The sequence below is a fragment of the Recurvomyces mirabilis genome (genome assembly GCF_035927965.1).
Source record: "Recurvomyces mirabilis strain CCFEE 5264 chromosome Unknown scaffold_31, whole genome shotgun sequence".
NCBI classification, from domain to species: domain Eukaryota; kingdom Fungi; phylum Ascomycota; class Dothideomycetes; order Mycosphaerellales; family Teratosphaeriaceae; genus Recurvomyces; species Recurvomyces mirabilis.
The window spans coordinates 197,670-213,328 of record NW_027041965.1 but is presented as its reverse complement, the minus strand read 5'-3'; the positions used below and the strand labels follow the sequence as shown (position 1 = coordinate 213,328).

The window sequence follows — 15,659 nt, the reverse complement described above, 5'->3', positions numbered from 1 at the left end:
CATATCCTTTCGTCGAAAGCTGTCATCCTCAGCACAAAACTTCCATCGCTCAGATTGCAGCACATGACGGCGGCCACGTCAAAATAGGGAGAAGAGATCAGCGTCGAAATCACCCTCGCCCGTATCGCCTATCATGGTAGAACATCAGCTGCAGGATTGTTCCGCCTATAGCAAACCCGAGGCCAAGTTTTCTCGACATGCAAGTATCCCTGACGACAGCCGACTTCCACGCCATTGTCTGGAGCTCCACTTTCCTCGGACTTGACCCAACAGACTCCGGTCGGCGTGCTTGTCGACAATGGGTGGGGTGAACACAGTATGGACAGTCGAGATCTAAAGGCGTAAAACCCCTTTTAGGTGAGCACTGGTATACACGATTGGAGTTGTAGGCTGTCGTTACAACCGATCCACTTTTCGCATCGTGTGCCGCGGTAGTCTTACTCGAACCTGCTTTCTCATAGCGTGACGTGGAGTCATTGTACTCGCTGCCTTTGTTACTTGTCTAGAATTGCCGCGAGGATGCTATAAGTCTCCGCAGCCTCGCAAGTACTACCCAGTCAGGCGGAAGAGACATCGATACCTGATCAATATGGAGACCGCGGGTCGGTCTAGCGTCTGCAATATCGGCACATGCCTTACAGGGCACATAACCATTGTGCATGCACTAGCAGAGGGTGGCGTAATCATCCGTTCTTAAATGGCGGCCTCAAACAGGTTTGCGAATGTCACCAGTCGAGGTACGCTCCTTGCATCTTGCGTTCTCACAGGCAATGTGTAGTCACTGCTCGCTGCCCATTCGATGGCTTTGCGTTAGCAGCAGTCTTCCGGCACATATTGTCTGACCAGGCTTCAGCATACTGTATCGTGATCGGAACGGTTCGCGCTTGGTTCAGAGTCTCTATCTGCAACCCCATGCATGCACGCCGCCGCCTTGTGGCAACTCTGCCGATCAACGATAGAATGGGGCCGAAAGGCAAGGCTCGGGGATGGGTCATATGCAGGCCAGACTTCGGCTGAGCATCCGGCAGACCTGGAACGATCAATAGTAAGGCACCTCGTACGATTGTGGGCTGCATGGAGGCAGATACGATGCCCCGTTGCATGATCGGGTGTCAACACGGCATTGTCGCTGGTTGAAGCCGCCCGTCTCGAGTCCTGTCAGTCTTCACACCGCTGAATTGAATGCTCAACCTGGGCAAAAACAGCGTCTATAACAGCCCATAGTATAAGGATCAGATGTTAGGCATTGCGAGCAGAGCAACTTCTAGCGAAATGTGCAATCGTAGTCGTCTGACCAATAGAGGTGGCGACACGCGACTCTTGGCACCCGAGCTTGGACTCTACAAGCCCCAAAGTTCTCACTACGTCCATCACCAAACCTACCTCTACCTTCCCACCGCATCTGCAGCCGCGTCCAACAGCTCGCCTTCTTGTTTGACCCACTTTCTTCATCGATAACCTGCATCCGACAGGCATTGATCACTCTATTGGCGCCACGTGTCCGTCCCGCCCGACAGGCAGCATAAGCCCCCGGCTCCAGCTACTGCACAGCAAGCACCGAACACGCCTTCGGCATTGCCAAGCGACAGCGTTCGGCTGAGCGGAGCAAGCGACGGCAGAGTAGAAGCTACTTGGAGTAAGTGACCCCCATCTGACGCGTCGGTGGATGAGCGCAGGGCTTGGGTAGGCAGACAGGAGCAAGGCGGGAAGCACTCGAGGCAGTGCAGCACAACCACCATGTAGCTCCCCTACTGCTCCTCACCCTCAGTAGTGGCAGCAGTAGGATCAGCGACATGGGTGGCGACGCGTGCGGTCAGAAGATATGGCCGCCTGCATACACGCAATCTGCCGCAGCGCTCCACCCGAGCCTCTAGTCACTTCCTGCCCTTCTCCGCTGCACCTTCAAGCCCTTCCGCTTATCCTTTCTCGACCACCCGCAACCTGCAAAGTGATCCGCGCAGATCGTGGTGCATATTCAGCAGCTCGTACTGATTACGCGTTGACCATAGAGACCACGACCTCGACCCCTGTCACCTGAGAGCCTGTTGGGCCTCATTGCGCGAGCGCACTCACCTTCCTGCAACTCACAATAACAAGATCCACAATGGGTAAGCGTGCCTTTTCCATTATCTCTTCACTTACATATCCCTCACTCGTGCCTCCATCCACCAGTGGTAGCGATGATCACTCCTTCCTCCATCTACAACAGCACCCCGTCATCCTTCGAGAATAATCCCTGGCAACAGCGACACTGACACACAATCTCGCAGACGACAACTACCGCCCGTCGCGCGATCGTGACGATGTAAGTATCTAACCTCCTCTCCCCTGTCTTCTAGCAGACCCCTCCAGCGTACGTCGCTGGACTCTTGACTGGATTTCCGGACTGGACTGGACGGGACCAGGCCTTATGGCCTCAGGCGTCCTTGCGACGTGGAAAGACAGAAAGAGCTCTTTGGTAGCGCCAACACATTGCCTGCCACGAGCCAAACATATGCGATGACACGCAATGTGATGTCACAACCACAATACAGACAAGTCCCTGCTAGCCTGTGGCTCGGTCATCGAGACAGTAGCACAAGCAAGTCCTGTAATGGTCTTAGACAAGTTCGCTCCGACACGCTCGGGCAAGACACCCCGGGACCATAGACCTATGGCACGTGGGCATGACCAGTCTTCATCATGAGGATTAGACATCCAAGCAAGTCCACTAGTCTGACCAGAACTCCGGGTTGACTTTATACACTCCTGGTTCCGTACTTGGCCGAATAGACCAGATGAGTGCCATGGCTGCTTAGACAACTATAAATATCAGCTACACCAGCTCCACAACGATAAGCACGACGGCAACGACTCCTGTGATCTCAGAGCATACTAGATGTCAGGCTACGACCAAGCCATGTCAACCCTTCGTGTCCTCTGCACACCCCAGCATCATGCAGCGATGTTTTGTAACCACGACCGCCATGAGCTCGTGTTGTAACGTGGTATCGTCAGGTTCTCAGACAGAGCTGCCAAGCCTTCGACAGACTGCCGACTCAGCACAAGAACTGGCTGGCGCTAAACATGGTGCATCTGAGCGAGTTCTGACGAGCACTGCTACCCGCTGCAGTATGACCCAACGCTCTGCTCACTGTACGCTTCGAAGAGTCTTCGGCAGCATGACTGCCAGAGCGTTGGTATCACAGAGCACTAGTGCGTAAGCGCCAAGCCGGTTGGACATTGCGCAGCCTCCAACAGCGCTGTGTTATGACTATTCCTGGCCACAACGCAGCATCTATTCCCGTGTTGATCCGACTCACGAGGCTCGCCAGCATCCGTCGTGTCCAGATCATGGCTCAGCTTCGACTTCGACGCCGTGGCTCTTCGACACCCTCGAACTACCCGGTACAGTGCTGGAAAGGATTGATCGGCATGGCGAGACGCAGGATTGCGGAGACTTCGGTGGCCTGAGCGATTGGCGTATATACAAGTATAGCTGCTGGATCTTTTTGCCGGAGAAATTGCACGGAAAGCTGGACGGACGGATGGCGAGATGAGCAAGACGGCAACGGACAGGGCAGATACTCCTCCGCTTGTAGCCCGTACGTCTGCAATAGACACACTGTCGCACCCAAGCAGCCCTGCTGCGTTTGCTCCATGCCACCACTGCTTGTGTGTGCTGCCTTTGTTGTTCTCATCCGAGACTGGACACCGGCATGCTGAGCACAAGCAGTACACTGCGCTCTCATGCCTGAACATGTTCTCTCGTCCTATGCGGCTGCCATGCTGCTGTGTCTCCATCTCTTGACTGTATGCGTATACACGGCATCTCAGCATCGTCCACCTAAGACCTCGCCACCTATGAGGACGCTCCGCGGCTGTATCCTGCTCGAAGCCGCCAGCACCGCCCTTTCGACCAGGGTAAGCACCACATCCGCAAGACCGATTCTCCTTGCCGTCCAGATATCGCCATCCAGAAATCGCCGCGCTCAGGACATCGTCGAGCTGCTTGCCTTACGCCACGGCCTTCCGAAGTCTCAGCATGAGCATATCGTACAGCAGCCGAAGCAAAACACCTGCCCACTTACGCTCTGCCGCTATCAGTCTGGCGCGTTCCTTGCGAGATCGACTTATGGGCGTCACTATCCCCCGATTATGGATGCTGTCAGCTGGCATGATGTCTCCAATGGCAATGAGGCATATCAGAGTTGCTGTCCCCAGCAGACATGATTCTCTTGAGTTCATGGCATCCGCCTTGTGCTGTTACCGCTCAATTAGTGTCACCGAGATCCCGCTGGCCCTGCGCTTTCAGTGCACGGACCTCCGCACAGCATATATCTATGGATTGAGCCACGAATTACAGCTGTTTGGCACATCAGACAGCCACCATGATCTATCCCGTGGGTTGGTATACCCAGCCTCCTGCGCCAGCTCATCAGCCGACTCCATTTGCATGGTCTCCAGCTCCAGCTCCAGCTCCAGCTCCAGCTATGCCTCCGCCTGCGCCTGCGCCAGCGCCGCCAGCTGGACCGCAGCCGGCCTGTCACAAGGACACTAAGCGAGACGTACGCTGGAGGGCGATTGACTAGCTAATGATATTATGGAACTGACTGAGATGCAGCGTTCCCGTTCTCGCCATCGCGAGCAGCGCTACGACGAGCGCGAGCGCACTCGCTCCCGTAGCCCTGATCGTGCTCCACGCCGCGACCGTAGCAGAGGCCGCACCAACGGCGACTACCGTTCGCGTGATTACGACGAGGGTTACGAAAACAACGACAACAGGAAGTCCGCCCCACGTGGTCGTGACGATCGTCAGAGCCAGGAAATGGCGACGAACACCAAGCCAGAGAGCTCACAGCAAGACCACCGCGTTTACGTGGGCAATCTTTCGTACGACGTCAAGTGGCATCATCTGAAGGACTACATGCGTTCTGGTAAGAGAATCGCCATCACACACATATTCTACATCACTGACAGGCATCACAGCTGGCGAGGTCGTCTTTGCGGACGTGCTCCTTCTTCCGAACGGCATGAGCAAGGGCTGCGGGTATGCAAACTTCTCGATTTCATTGACGTAGCAGCTCACTAACACGCTTTCCAGCATTGTCGAGTACGCCACACGTGAGCAGGCTCAAGACGCCATCAACACTCTCAGCAATACCAACCTGATGGGTCGCCTTGTCTACGTTCGAGAGGCAGGTTTTCCCAATCAAAGGAATCGTGTACGTGAAACCAGGCTTACGTGTGTCCAGGATCGCGAGACCGAGCCGCGCTTCAACCAGCCTGGCGGGGGTGCAGGTGGTGGACGCGGCGGCTTCGATGGCGGACGTGGTGGCATGCGCGGCGGCTTCAATGGTGGTGGATTTGGTCGCGGCGGCAGTATGAGCATGGGCATGGGTATGGGCGGTCGTGGTGGCATGGGCGGCAACCAGATCTTCATTTCCAACGTACGACTCACGCTCCTTTTCGCCCGATCACTACTGACATACCTAACAGCTTCCCTACCAAGTCGGCTGGCAGGATCTCAAGGACCTGTTCCGTGGAGCTAGTAAGTTTACTCTTCTTTCGAGCAGAAGCTTGGTACAAGGGCTAATTAAAGGCAGTCAACGTGGGCAACATTCTCCGTGCAGACGTTCACTCAACCCCTGATGGCCACCCCAAGGGCTCCGGCATCGTCGCCTTCGACAACCCCGAGGACGCTCAAAACGCCATCAACCAATTCAACGGCTACGACTGGCAGGGCCGCATTCTCGAGGTCCGCGAGGATCGTTATGCTGGTGGTTCGGGCCGTGGTGGCTTTGGAGGCGGCTTCCGTGGCGGCTTCCAAGGCGGATATGGTGGTGGAGGATACCCGCCTCGTGGTGGCTTTGGAGGTGGATTCGGCGGTGGTCGTGGTGGATTCGGTGGGGGATATGGCGGCCGTGGCGGCTTCCAGGGCGGTGGATTCGGTGGAGGACAGGGCGGCGGCTATCAGGGCGGCGGCCATGGCGGTGGCTATCAAGGCGCCCCCTCTGCTGCTGCCAACAGCGCCCCATCCAACCCCTTCGTTGACTTCGCTGCTTCGGGCGGTCCCGAGAGCACCACCATCTTCGTCCGCAACCTGCCGTGGAGCACTAGCAACGACGACTTGGATGAGCTCTTCCGCACCATCGGCAAGGTCGAGCGCGCCGAGATCAAGATGGAGAGCAACATGCGCTCAAGCGGTACTGGTGTTGTCGAGTTCCGTGAGCAGGCTGACGCGGCTGAGGCCATCACCAAGTTCACTGGCTACGAGTACGGCGGTCGTCCTCTCGGCTTGGGCTATGTCCGTTACACTAACCAGACTGGCGGTATGGAGGGCATGGAGCCTACGGGCAGCATGCAGGCAGAGATAATGTAAAGCATCTTCCGCAGCGCATCAGTCCAAGAGACAGATGGACCATCACGGACCATCACGGACCATCACCTTGCTACCACCATTACGACACATTACCACTATTGCGACCCCCGACACGACTTCTTGGCTCTACCACGGAGCTTGTACCATACTGCGAGTCTTTCTTCGTCAAACAAGCTGTTCTCACGGCACGTACGACACGAAAAGCGAGACTTGCTTGCGACTTTCTTATTGCACTCCTTGCACTGTCCACGAGCTGTTCCCACGGCATGTGCGACACGAAAAGCGAGACTTGTGAACACTACTGCGACTTTATTGCGGCTTGATTGCGACTTGACTGTGACTCCTGCTTAGTCCGCGAGAAGTACCCACGGCACGTGTGACACGAGTGGGAGTTTGCAAGAACGACGCATGCGAACACTACCGCGATTTCTTACTGCGACTTTTTACTGCGACATACTTGGCACATCGACGACCTTGGCTCAACTCTTGTAACACTAGCTAGAAAGTTCCATATCTGGACCAAGCTCTCGTCGAGAATTAAACATGCCACAGGAGAGATAACTACTGCGAATGGCGACGGATTGATATTTGGGCGCGTGATTTCAATGGGAGACGGAATGACACATAAGGGCGGAAGGAGAGTCGGAAAGAGGAATGGGTGTGGTGGAAATGAAATGCTTTTCACATTGCTGGGAGTGCTATACCTTTCACTGGCCTATCTCGCTGCAAGAGAAATGGCTGGGGTCTGGTGGCGCGAAGATCAGCTTTGCTCATGCTTGACTATGCTTGACTATGCTGGGAGTGCTATATCGTTCACTGGCCTATCTCGTTGCAAGAGAAATGGCTAGGTTTAGGTAGCGTGAAGATCAGATAGCTGTTTCAAAAGATACTCGTAAACCTGGTTTTAAAAATGTCGTTAGTGACTTGTTGTGTGTCCGACGGTGGAGTTGGGTATGCTCACGGCCCATTGTACTGCGTTTACTATGAAGGCTCGAGCGCTGCATACTCCTAGGCCTCTGAAGAAGACTGCGGGACCTTCAGCGACATAGATCTCCTTGGCGATGAGGAAAGTGCTCGGTCTTGTGCGAGTGACTGGGTGTTGAGCGGACAGCAGCGGCTGGGTTGCTGGAGACAACAAGGCACGGTTATGGGCTGCTGGTGTGAGGTCCCATGTCTGCACGCGAGTCTTCACCACGTCTTAGTGTGAGTCAGCGCATGGACATGAGAGGACGATGTTGATATCAATCACCTAAAGGAAATATGCTCGCCCAAGTGACTACGCCAGCGAGGCCGCCGCACAGGAGCACTTTCAGGGCTTGCTGATTATGGCTGTCATCTTCATTGCTTATCGCACGTTTGCTCAGGTCATAGCTTAGGAAGCTAGGGGAACTCAGCATTGCACATGAGACGAGATATATAAGAACACGATCAAGACCTACTAGAACCCATACCCAACAGCATCTCTCAGACTTGTGATCCCACCACCGAGATACAGACCTCGTACCCCGGCTCTCCGCCACATATCTCGCGTAACAGCAAGAGTTGACTGAGACGGCTGGCTAATCTGAGCACGACATTTTATCAATTCCGTAGGTGCAGAGACAAAGAAAGTAGCCAGGCCGCCTAAGGCACCCGCTGTCCAAAGACTCCAGGCTGACGGCCTCTTAGGCCAGTCTGCGAGGGAGCCCGTATTGAGGAGAGCCAGACTACGGTTGTAGGTCATGAACAAGAGAGCGTTGAGGGCGCCGTAGCCTAGGATTGGGGCTGCTGCGCCTCGAAGGGCTGAAGTCCATGGTCTGGCTCTCTTGACACCTGCGGCCTCGCCTGGCGCTGTCACCAAATTGCTGGGTGGTACTGTAGACACTATCTGTGTCCCAGCTTGTAATCTAGTCTTCAGTATGTCCAGAGGATTGCCCACTGCGATGCCGAATGCGCCAGAGACATAGCCAGCCCAGAAATCGGCGGACATGTCCGCTTGATATGTGGTAGATCTATGTCATATCTAGCAAGCTTGAAAAGACTGTTTTCCTCAACGCATACTATACAAAGGCGAAAGGCACGAAATCATGGGTCAATGAGAAGTGGAGTGAATGGATGCCATTGCCAAGTGTGGATCTGCCGCCATTGCTATCGCCACCCATATCTGGATCAAGGTGGACCGTGCTTGAAGCGTCATGACCTTGAGCTGTCTCAATGAATACGGCAAAGGCCTTTACTTCACTACTACCATCCCCAATATTCTCGCCCACATGTTCTGAAATGCGGAAACGTCTGAAGCTGCTGCTCTGCCCTCCTTCGTGTACGATAGCGAGGATCGAGAGACACGGCCATGGCTGATAATTTCGCAGTATCGCCACCTTGAGCAAGCCAACCACCTCCATCACTTCAAAAACAGCGCCGCCGGGCGCATACAACCCTCGCAGTACATGACGACTCAGACTGAGATCAAGCCATGGGACTTCTCTCACGTGCTTGATCTCGTCAATTCGCTGTCCAGCAGAGACCTCACAGCCAGCGAGGATACACACGAGGCCCCATACGTCAACTACAGCCATGCCGCCTCGAAAGCCGCTACACCTACTGCGCATGTAGCTACGCATGACTTTGGCACACCTTCATCTAAGCTTGGCGACTTTAGCAAGATATGGCAGTTTCTGGGGACACCCCTCGAGTCGCCTGCACCAGAGCTTCCGGCGCTTACGCATGATCTGCCCACCAAGCTAGACTATACTTCGGATGGCGCCACATATTTCAAGACACCGACTAAAAGCGGGAAGGAGGTCACGTGGAAGGACCAGGCTGGCGATGATGAGCCTGGAACAGACACCTTGACTGATGGCTCGGTGCCTGATACACCCTCTCTGACAAAGACGCAACGGAAGAAACAACGCCGTAAGGAGCGAAAGGCGAAAGAGGCTGTAGAGGCCCTCAAGAATGCTACTGTGTCTGAGTCTGAAGCGGATAGTGTGCGTCGACGAACTCCAGCCCGCAAAGCCAGTGCTCACTTCGTGAAATCTGCACCGGCACCAAGCTTGACTCCTATCAAGGCTCGCAAGACGCCTACTCTATCCAGCACCAAGGCACTGGCTGTCTCTGATGACGACGTCCATACTGCCACTAGGCGTGTGCAGGATATGCTTGCCGAGCGCCGTAAAGCAAAGAACTCAAGCTCGCCATCGAGCTCTGGCACACCATCTCGACCTGGCCAACTCAGTCATTCCCAGCGACAACATTCAAACCCTGGTCCTGCTGCCGCTCAGAATCCATTGAACAACCACATTGCTCAATCTAACGTGACCACCAAGCAGTGGCCAGTAACCCCAAAGAAAGCTTCAGCTTTGCAACTATTTCCTTCATCTGTTCAGCCGCCAGTAAAGTCGGCGGTAGCACCTACACAGCACCAAACATCACCCACCAACAATCAGAATACAGCACCAGCTACTGCAATATCTAAACCACGATTCGTCATTGAGCCCAAAATTGTACGGTCTGGAGAAGACCGCCACTGGGCGTTGCTTATGAAGCTCATTGCCGACTTTTGGGAAGATCGCAAGCACCTCATTTCTCCAATGAATCTTACGACACACAACAACAATCCAAATGGTATCCACGTTTTCGTGGACGCAAGCAACATTTTTATTGGCTTCAATGACCAACTCAAGCGTTCTCGAGGCATCCCGCAATTCGCGCATCTGCCTCCCGCGCATCTTTCTTTCGACGGCCTAGCACTACTTATGGAGCGTAGACGACCAGTCGCCAAGCGCGTCCTAGCAGGCTCCACTCCCCTCCTCCCAGCTTTCGAGAAAGCTCAGGCAGTGGGCTATGAATGCAGTATCCTCGACAAAGTCTACAAAGCTCGAGAGCTTACCGAACGCCAAATCTACTTCAAAGACCACGATCGGTTTGGACGACCATTGCCGCATGCTACTGCGAAAGCTTTGATTGGCAATGACTTTTCCGCGGTCGGCGGATCTCCCCCAAAACCCAGCACTCACCATGGCAGCGGCAGCGGAAGTGGCAGTAGCGGCTCAGAAACGGTCAGTGCTGCGCCTCAGTACGCGCCGGCGAAAATGATCGAGCAGGGTGTTGATGAGATTCTGCACTTGAAGATGATGGAGTCGGTTGTGGATAGTGAGGTCCCGTCGACCATGGTCTTGGCTACGGGAGATGCAGCACAAGCGGAATATAGCCCTGGATTTATGGTTATGCTGGAGAGGGCTTTGAAGAAGGGGTGGAAGGTGGAGGTTGTGAGTTGGAGTCGGAATATTAGTGGGATGTATCGGAAGAGGGAGTTTACTGAGACTTGGGGAGACAAGTTCCGGGTCGTGTATTTGGATGATTATGCCGAGGAGCTGCTGGAGATGTGATGGCCGGTGGGTGAATCATGAGATACGTGATCAATGATCTGTCGTACTCTCCTGACAATATGCTTTGTCGTGCCTTGGTTGTGGTCGCTTACGATTTGAAACGACGACTTTCACGTCACTTCGAAGGTAGGTCTGCAAGCTGTAAAGACTGGTTGTAGTGTCGTCTGTCGTGGTATAGAAGGTCGGTCGTTCCTCATAACATCCAAACCATCTGTAGCAGTTAGAGTATCAGCGCTCGACACAGATGCACCGCCATAAAGCCCACACTTGTTCCCTTTGTGAGGAAAATGGCGTTATCAACCGCTTGTACTCATGGATCAAAGCACTTAGCGAAGGAAGCAGCCCCGTCGCGAGGCACAAATCCTTCGAAATGGCCGTAACATAGGGCTGTCGCATCTGTCAGCAATCATACGTCCGTATACAGACTCGGAAAGGCATATATACGTGAGTTGAGCACGGCACTAGAAAGGTATTGTATTGAGCATCACCGCTCCCACCCCAACATTCCTGCCAGCAATCCTTCTATCTTCCAACAACAGAGATCATGTCTAACCAAAATCTCGTCCATGTCATCAAGAAGGATGAACTCAACTCTCACAAGGCCTTATCGATACCTCGCGACAACGAGGCTCCTCTCAAACCAGGCCATGTCCGAATTCGCCCAGTTCTGGTCTGCTTAACATACAACAATCTCAGCTATGCCCGCATGGGCACAATCATGAAATGGTGGTCAACCTATCCCGTTCCCAAAAACCTTCCAGCACCATACAACGACGATACACAATATGGCATCGTACCTTGCTGGGGCTATGGCGAAGTCGTGGAGAGCCAGACCGAGGACTTCGAGCCAGGAAGATTAATCTTTGGGTACTGGCCTTTCTCCGACACGACTGCTGATTATAAGCTTGAGCAGGGTGATGCCAAGGGTCATTGGGACGAGCAGAGTGAGCAGAGGAAGGAGCTTATGCATGTCTACAATCGATATGTCGCGAAGGGTACAGAAGTGAGGATGAGCAAAGTCAGTGAAAAGGAAGTGAATGAGATGGCAATGGAGGCCGTCTTTTTTGTGTGGGAGTGTGCGTACTTGCTGAATCAAGTCGTGCTTGGACCGCCTTATGTCCATCCCTTTGGCGACAAGGGACCGCCGGGGCAGGTGTGGAGTGCCGAGCAAGGTGATCTGGAGGGGGCGGTTGTTGTGAGCTTGTCTTCAGGAGGAAGGACGGCGCGCTCATTCTTGTGTGAGCTGATCAATGCTCGACCGGAGGGTAAGCATCCGCTTGGGTTGCTTGCTATTACTGCCAAGCCAGACGACAAGGTGGTGGCTGCAGCACAGTATCCGGCTCGAGCAGTCTCTTACGATACGGCGACCAAGCAAGAGACCCTTGACTGGATCGCTGAGCTCAAGCCGAAGAAAGTGGTCATTTGTGATTTCGGTGGCCGCGGCACATCTTTGACGGATCTGGACGAGGCATTACAGCGTCAACTCCCAGGCGTGAGAGTGGTCATTGTCGGTATTGGGGCAGAAGCCAAGGTCGTCTCACCCCAAGACCTGATGAAGAGCATGGTGAAGAACATGAAGATGGAGAATCGATACCAGATGAATACTGGACCCGCCAGAGACGTGATACTGGAGCGTATGGGAGCTCAGGCGTATTTCGACCAGAGAGATCGAGCCTGGACAGACTTTGTCCGTCGTGGTACTCCTCAAGATGTCAAGTTGATTTGGGGTGGCAAAGATGATCTCGAAAGTGGCTGGGAGGCTGTCAGCAGTGGTGGACTTGCATCTGACGCTGCCTTCGTATACAAATTGTGATCGAGGATGCGATTGGTGTGTCGTCTACAGTAGCTGTGGAGGTGGTCCGAGGCGGTGCAGGGATGGCTGGATCGAAGGATTCGTGGCGCGTGAGTGTCATTTAGCAGGGATGTTGTGTGGAGGAGTGGCTTGTGCTTTCTCGTTTGTGACGTCGACGCGTACGGAAGTTGGATGAGTCCAGACGAGCTCCTCGACAGGCACATCGCAACTGAAGTAATCCTCTTCACTCTCGTCTTGTGTTTATCGTCTTGTCCGTGTGCATGTTGTGTACTTGTCAAACATGTCGAAATTAGCAGAGCTCAAACAGCAGACAGCTGCCATCGATGGTGAGTTTGGTGCGATTCCTCCCACAGCCCATGCGCAGACCACATGCATCCCTTGATCCCTCCCGTGCCGTGTTAAGACACAAATGTCCAAGGAACACGAACCGAGGCCCCCTATGACGAGCATTAGTCGCGTTACACTGAACATGTCTCCAATGCCAGGAACGTTGCATCTCTGGCATCCTTTCCCACTCTTCTAACTTGACCCATTGGACTGTCACTGATTTTCTGCTCAGAGGGCATGAACAAGATCAAGATGGTGGACAACGATGTAAAAAAGACGCCTGCCAAGGCACCTGCGAAGACACCGACCAAAGCTCCAGCGAAAGCACCGGCAGCTAAGCCAAGTGGAAGCACTCCAGCGAAACAGAGCACACCGGCCAAAGCACCCGTAAAGCAGCCTCAATCTGCAGCTCCCAAGCCGGCCTCAAGTGCAGCAAAACCTGCTCCGCCGAAGACGTTGGCGCCCAAATCACCACAGTCTGGTCCCACACCATCTGCGCCGAAGAAGATGGCACCGGCCCCTGCCTCTTCCGCGCTCAAGCCCAACGCGAACTCGACTCCCGCTACCAAAGCGCCTCCAACCAAGACATCCACGCCTAAACCTCCCGCATCGGTCGCTGGCTCTACCACCAGCACAAGGACGAAGATGGGATCGAAAAAGCCAGTCCCTATGGCTGTTCGAGACAATGCAGAGCGCAAAGCTGCCAATCCCAAATTCGCGAAGAAAGAGGAAGCAGGTGATGCAGCCAAAAAACCAGCAGAAAGTGCTGCTGGAGCTGCGAAGTCTGCACCCACAAAGACTGGAGCTGCGCCCGTGAAGAAAGCGGCCAGTACTGGTCAGGCTACGGAGGGAGCAAAGAAGCCCGCTGCTGCGGCTCAAAAACCTGCTGGTACGTACACTACAGCTTTCCCGGTTGCACCGAGCTAACTACAGATCAGCAGGTGCCGCTAAAGCTCCTCAGAAACCAACGGGAGCAGCTGGGAAGACAACTGGCAAAGCGACGGGTGCCGTAGAAAAGACAGCAGATCAAGGAGCTGGTGCCGTCAATAAGGCCGCTTCAACTGCCACCGGTATGTCCAGCAAAATACCCGCACGATTCGATATGTCAGCTCCAAAGTCACAAGTTCTGCAATTCTTACCGCCATGGCTCGTGAGCACGTGGATGGCGGCGGACACTGCTAGCAATGGAAGATAGAAGACATGCTGATGATATGCGGCAGGCGGCCTCGATAAAGCGACCGGTGGAAAGACGAGTGGAGCGTCAAAGGCGGCTACGGGCGCCACAAAGTCGGCGACAAACACTGCAACTGGCGCAGCGAAGAACGCTTCCGGTACTGCACAAGGAGCGCTTGGTAACCTATCCAAGACCGGGACTGATACCTGGAACGCTGCAAAATCTGGTAATATCACGGGAGCCGCAGGTGGATTGGCCAAAGGGGCCGGCAGCACAGTTTCAGGCGCAGGTGCGGGTGTGGGATCCACTGTGAACGATGCTGGAAAAGGCGTCGATAGTCTCGTTGGAGGCGCCGGCAAGAATCTCGGGAGTACGGCATCCCACGAGGCACGTGTCGTAGAATTATGCTGACTGGTCGTACGATATAGACACAATCGGCGGCTCGGCTGGGAAAAGCATCGAGGACACAACCGGCAACGTCGGCAAGACCGCTTCAAGCGCAACAAAGGGAGTTTCTAAGACAGTTTCTGACACAACTGGAGCTTTGGGAAAAGGCGATGTCCGAGGCGTAGCTTCCGGCGCGACTGGTGGTGTGGGTGACACTGTTGGAGGGGCCGGTAAAGGGCTCGGCGGTGCCGTTGAGGTAGGGATGCTTTCTTCGATTTTATGACTTCGGCTAATCATCCTGCAGGGCGTTGGCGATTCTGTGGGAGGTGCGATCCCGGGACGTGCTGGTGGAGCCGTGAGCGGTGTCACGAAAGGAGCCGGTGATGCTGTGGGCTCGATCACTGGTGGGCTCGGCGATGGGGTTTCGAAGCTCGGCAAGGGGGATGTTGGAGGTCTGGGGTCTGTAGTTGGCGGCGTGGGATCGGGAGTCGGCAAGCTAGGCTCGGGGATATGGGGCGGGATCAGTGGCAGCAATAAGAAGGAGGCGGAAGCAGATGATGCGGAGGAAGCATAGAATGCTTAAGCATCGATTGATGGTGGCGCGAGACTAGGCAGATGACAACCGCGTAAAAGTGTCTTTGGGTGGCCAGCGAGAGGTAGTGAGAAATGTGTTGTACACCTTTAATTGCAAGCGAGACTAATGATCTTGTTCAATGTGCGGCATGGTAGTGGATGATATGCTGCGCTCCTTGGAGTGGCGATGACCAGCCCGATTCTCACATCTCTGCCACTCTCCGCGGCGTTGAAGTGGCCTGTACTACTGAAGACTGCCCTACCTGCTCGACCACAGAGCTGGCCCAGGAGATGCCCTTGCGCGAGTCGCCATTCTCACCTGAGTCGATGCTATCGAGTACGAGACCTGGATGAAACGCTGCTTCCCAGCCCTTCCAGCAGAAGTTGGAACGTATCAACACAGTAACAAAGCTCGAATATGGTATGCCGAGTAGCAGGGCCCGTGCGAACGCACGTTATCATAGTTGACGAAGGATGCACAGCGCATTTCGAAGACGAAGACGAAGCCGAAGACGTTCAGACGACTCAAGCTCTCGCTTGGTCTTGCAATTACAACTTTACAAAAGTCTACACAACTGTCCCGGCCAGCTCACATATCTACTTGAGCCCGACACGGTACCATCGCACCTCTCAGGTTCGCCGACCATGCATATCCAC

At 54.5% G+C, this 15,659-nt stretch overlaps 5 protein-coding genes across 5 annotated transcripts; 4 read left to right on the top strand and 1 right to left on the bottom strand.

Annotated features, from left to right (window-relative positions):
* Positions 1 to 4,370: 4,370 nt before the first annotated feature.
* On the top strand, positions 4,371 to 6,361 carry GBP2 (g-strand binding protein; the record flags this gene model as incomplete). The annotated part of the gene is made up of 7 exons (XM_064842114.1): positions 4,371 to 4,547; positions 4,604 to 4,916; positions 4,960 to 5,029; positions 5,084 to 5,204; positions 5,235 to 5,429; positions 5,479 to 5,530; positions 5,586 to 6,361. 7 exons carry the CDS (start codon positions 4,371 to 4,373, stop codon positions 6,359 to 6,361), a joined length of 1,704 nt encoding a protein of 567 aa, XP_064690322.1.
* A 1,241-nt stretch (positions 6,362 to 7,602) lies between these two features.
* On the bottom strand, positions 7,603 to 8,330 carry LTS14_009431 (uncharacterized protein; the record flags this gene model as incomplete). Its single annotated transcript, XM_064842113.1, has 2 exons — positions 7,603 to 7,741; positions 7,813 to 8,330. 2 exons carry the CDS (start codon positions 8,328 to 8,330, stop codon positions 7,603 to 7,605), a joined length of 657 nt encoding a protein of 218 aa, XP_064690321.1.
* Positions 8,331 to 8,787: 457 nt separating this feature from the next.
* Positions 8,788 to 10,728, top strand: LTS14_009430 (uncharacterized protein; the record flags this gene model as incomplete). Its single annotated transcript, XM_064842112.1, has 1 exon — positions 8,788 to 10,728. One exon carries the CDS (start codon positions 8,788 to 8,790, stop codon positions 10,726 to 10,728), a length of 1,941 nt encoding a protein of 646 aa, XP_064690320.1.
* Positions 10,729 to 11,272: 544 nt separating this feature from the next.
* Positions 11,273 to 12,541, top strand: LTS14_009429 (uncharacterized protein; the record flags this gene model as incomplete). Its single annotated transcript, XM_064842111.1, has 1 exon — positions 11,273 to 12,541. One exon carries the CDS (start codon positions 11,273 to 11,275, stop codon positions 12,539 to 12,541), a length of 1,269 nt encoding a protein of 422 aa, XP_064690319.1.
* A 280-nt stretch (positions 12,542 to 12,821) lies between these two features.
* LTS14_009428 (uncharacterized protein) lies at positions 12,822 to 15,003 on the top strand (the record flags this gene model as incomplete). Its single annotated transcript, XM_064842110.1, has 6 exons — positions 12,822 to 12,867; positions 13,101 to 13,757; positions 13,810 to 13,938; positions 14,089 to 14,412; positions 14,471 to 14,685; positions 14,734 to 15,003. The coding sequence occupies 6 exons, from the start codon at positions 12,822 to 12,824 to the stop codon at positions 15,001 to 15,003; spliced, it is 1,641 nt and encodes a 546-aa protein (XP_064690318.1).
* Between the last annotated feature and the right edge of the window lie 656 nt (positions 15,004 to 15,659).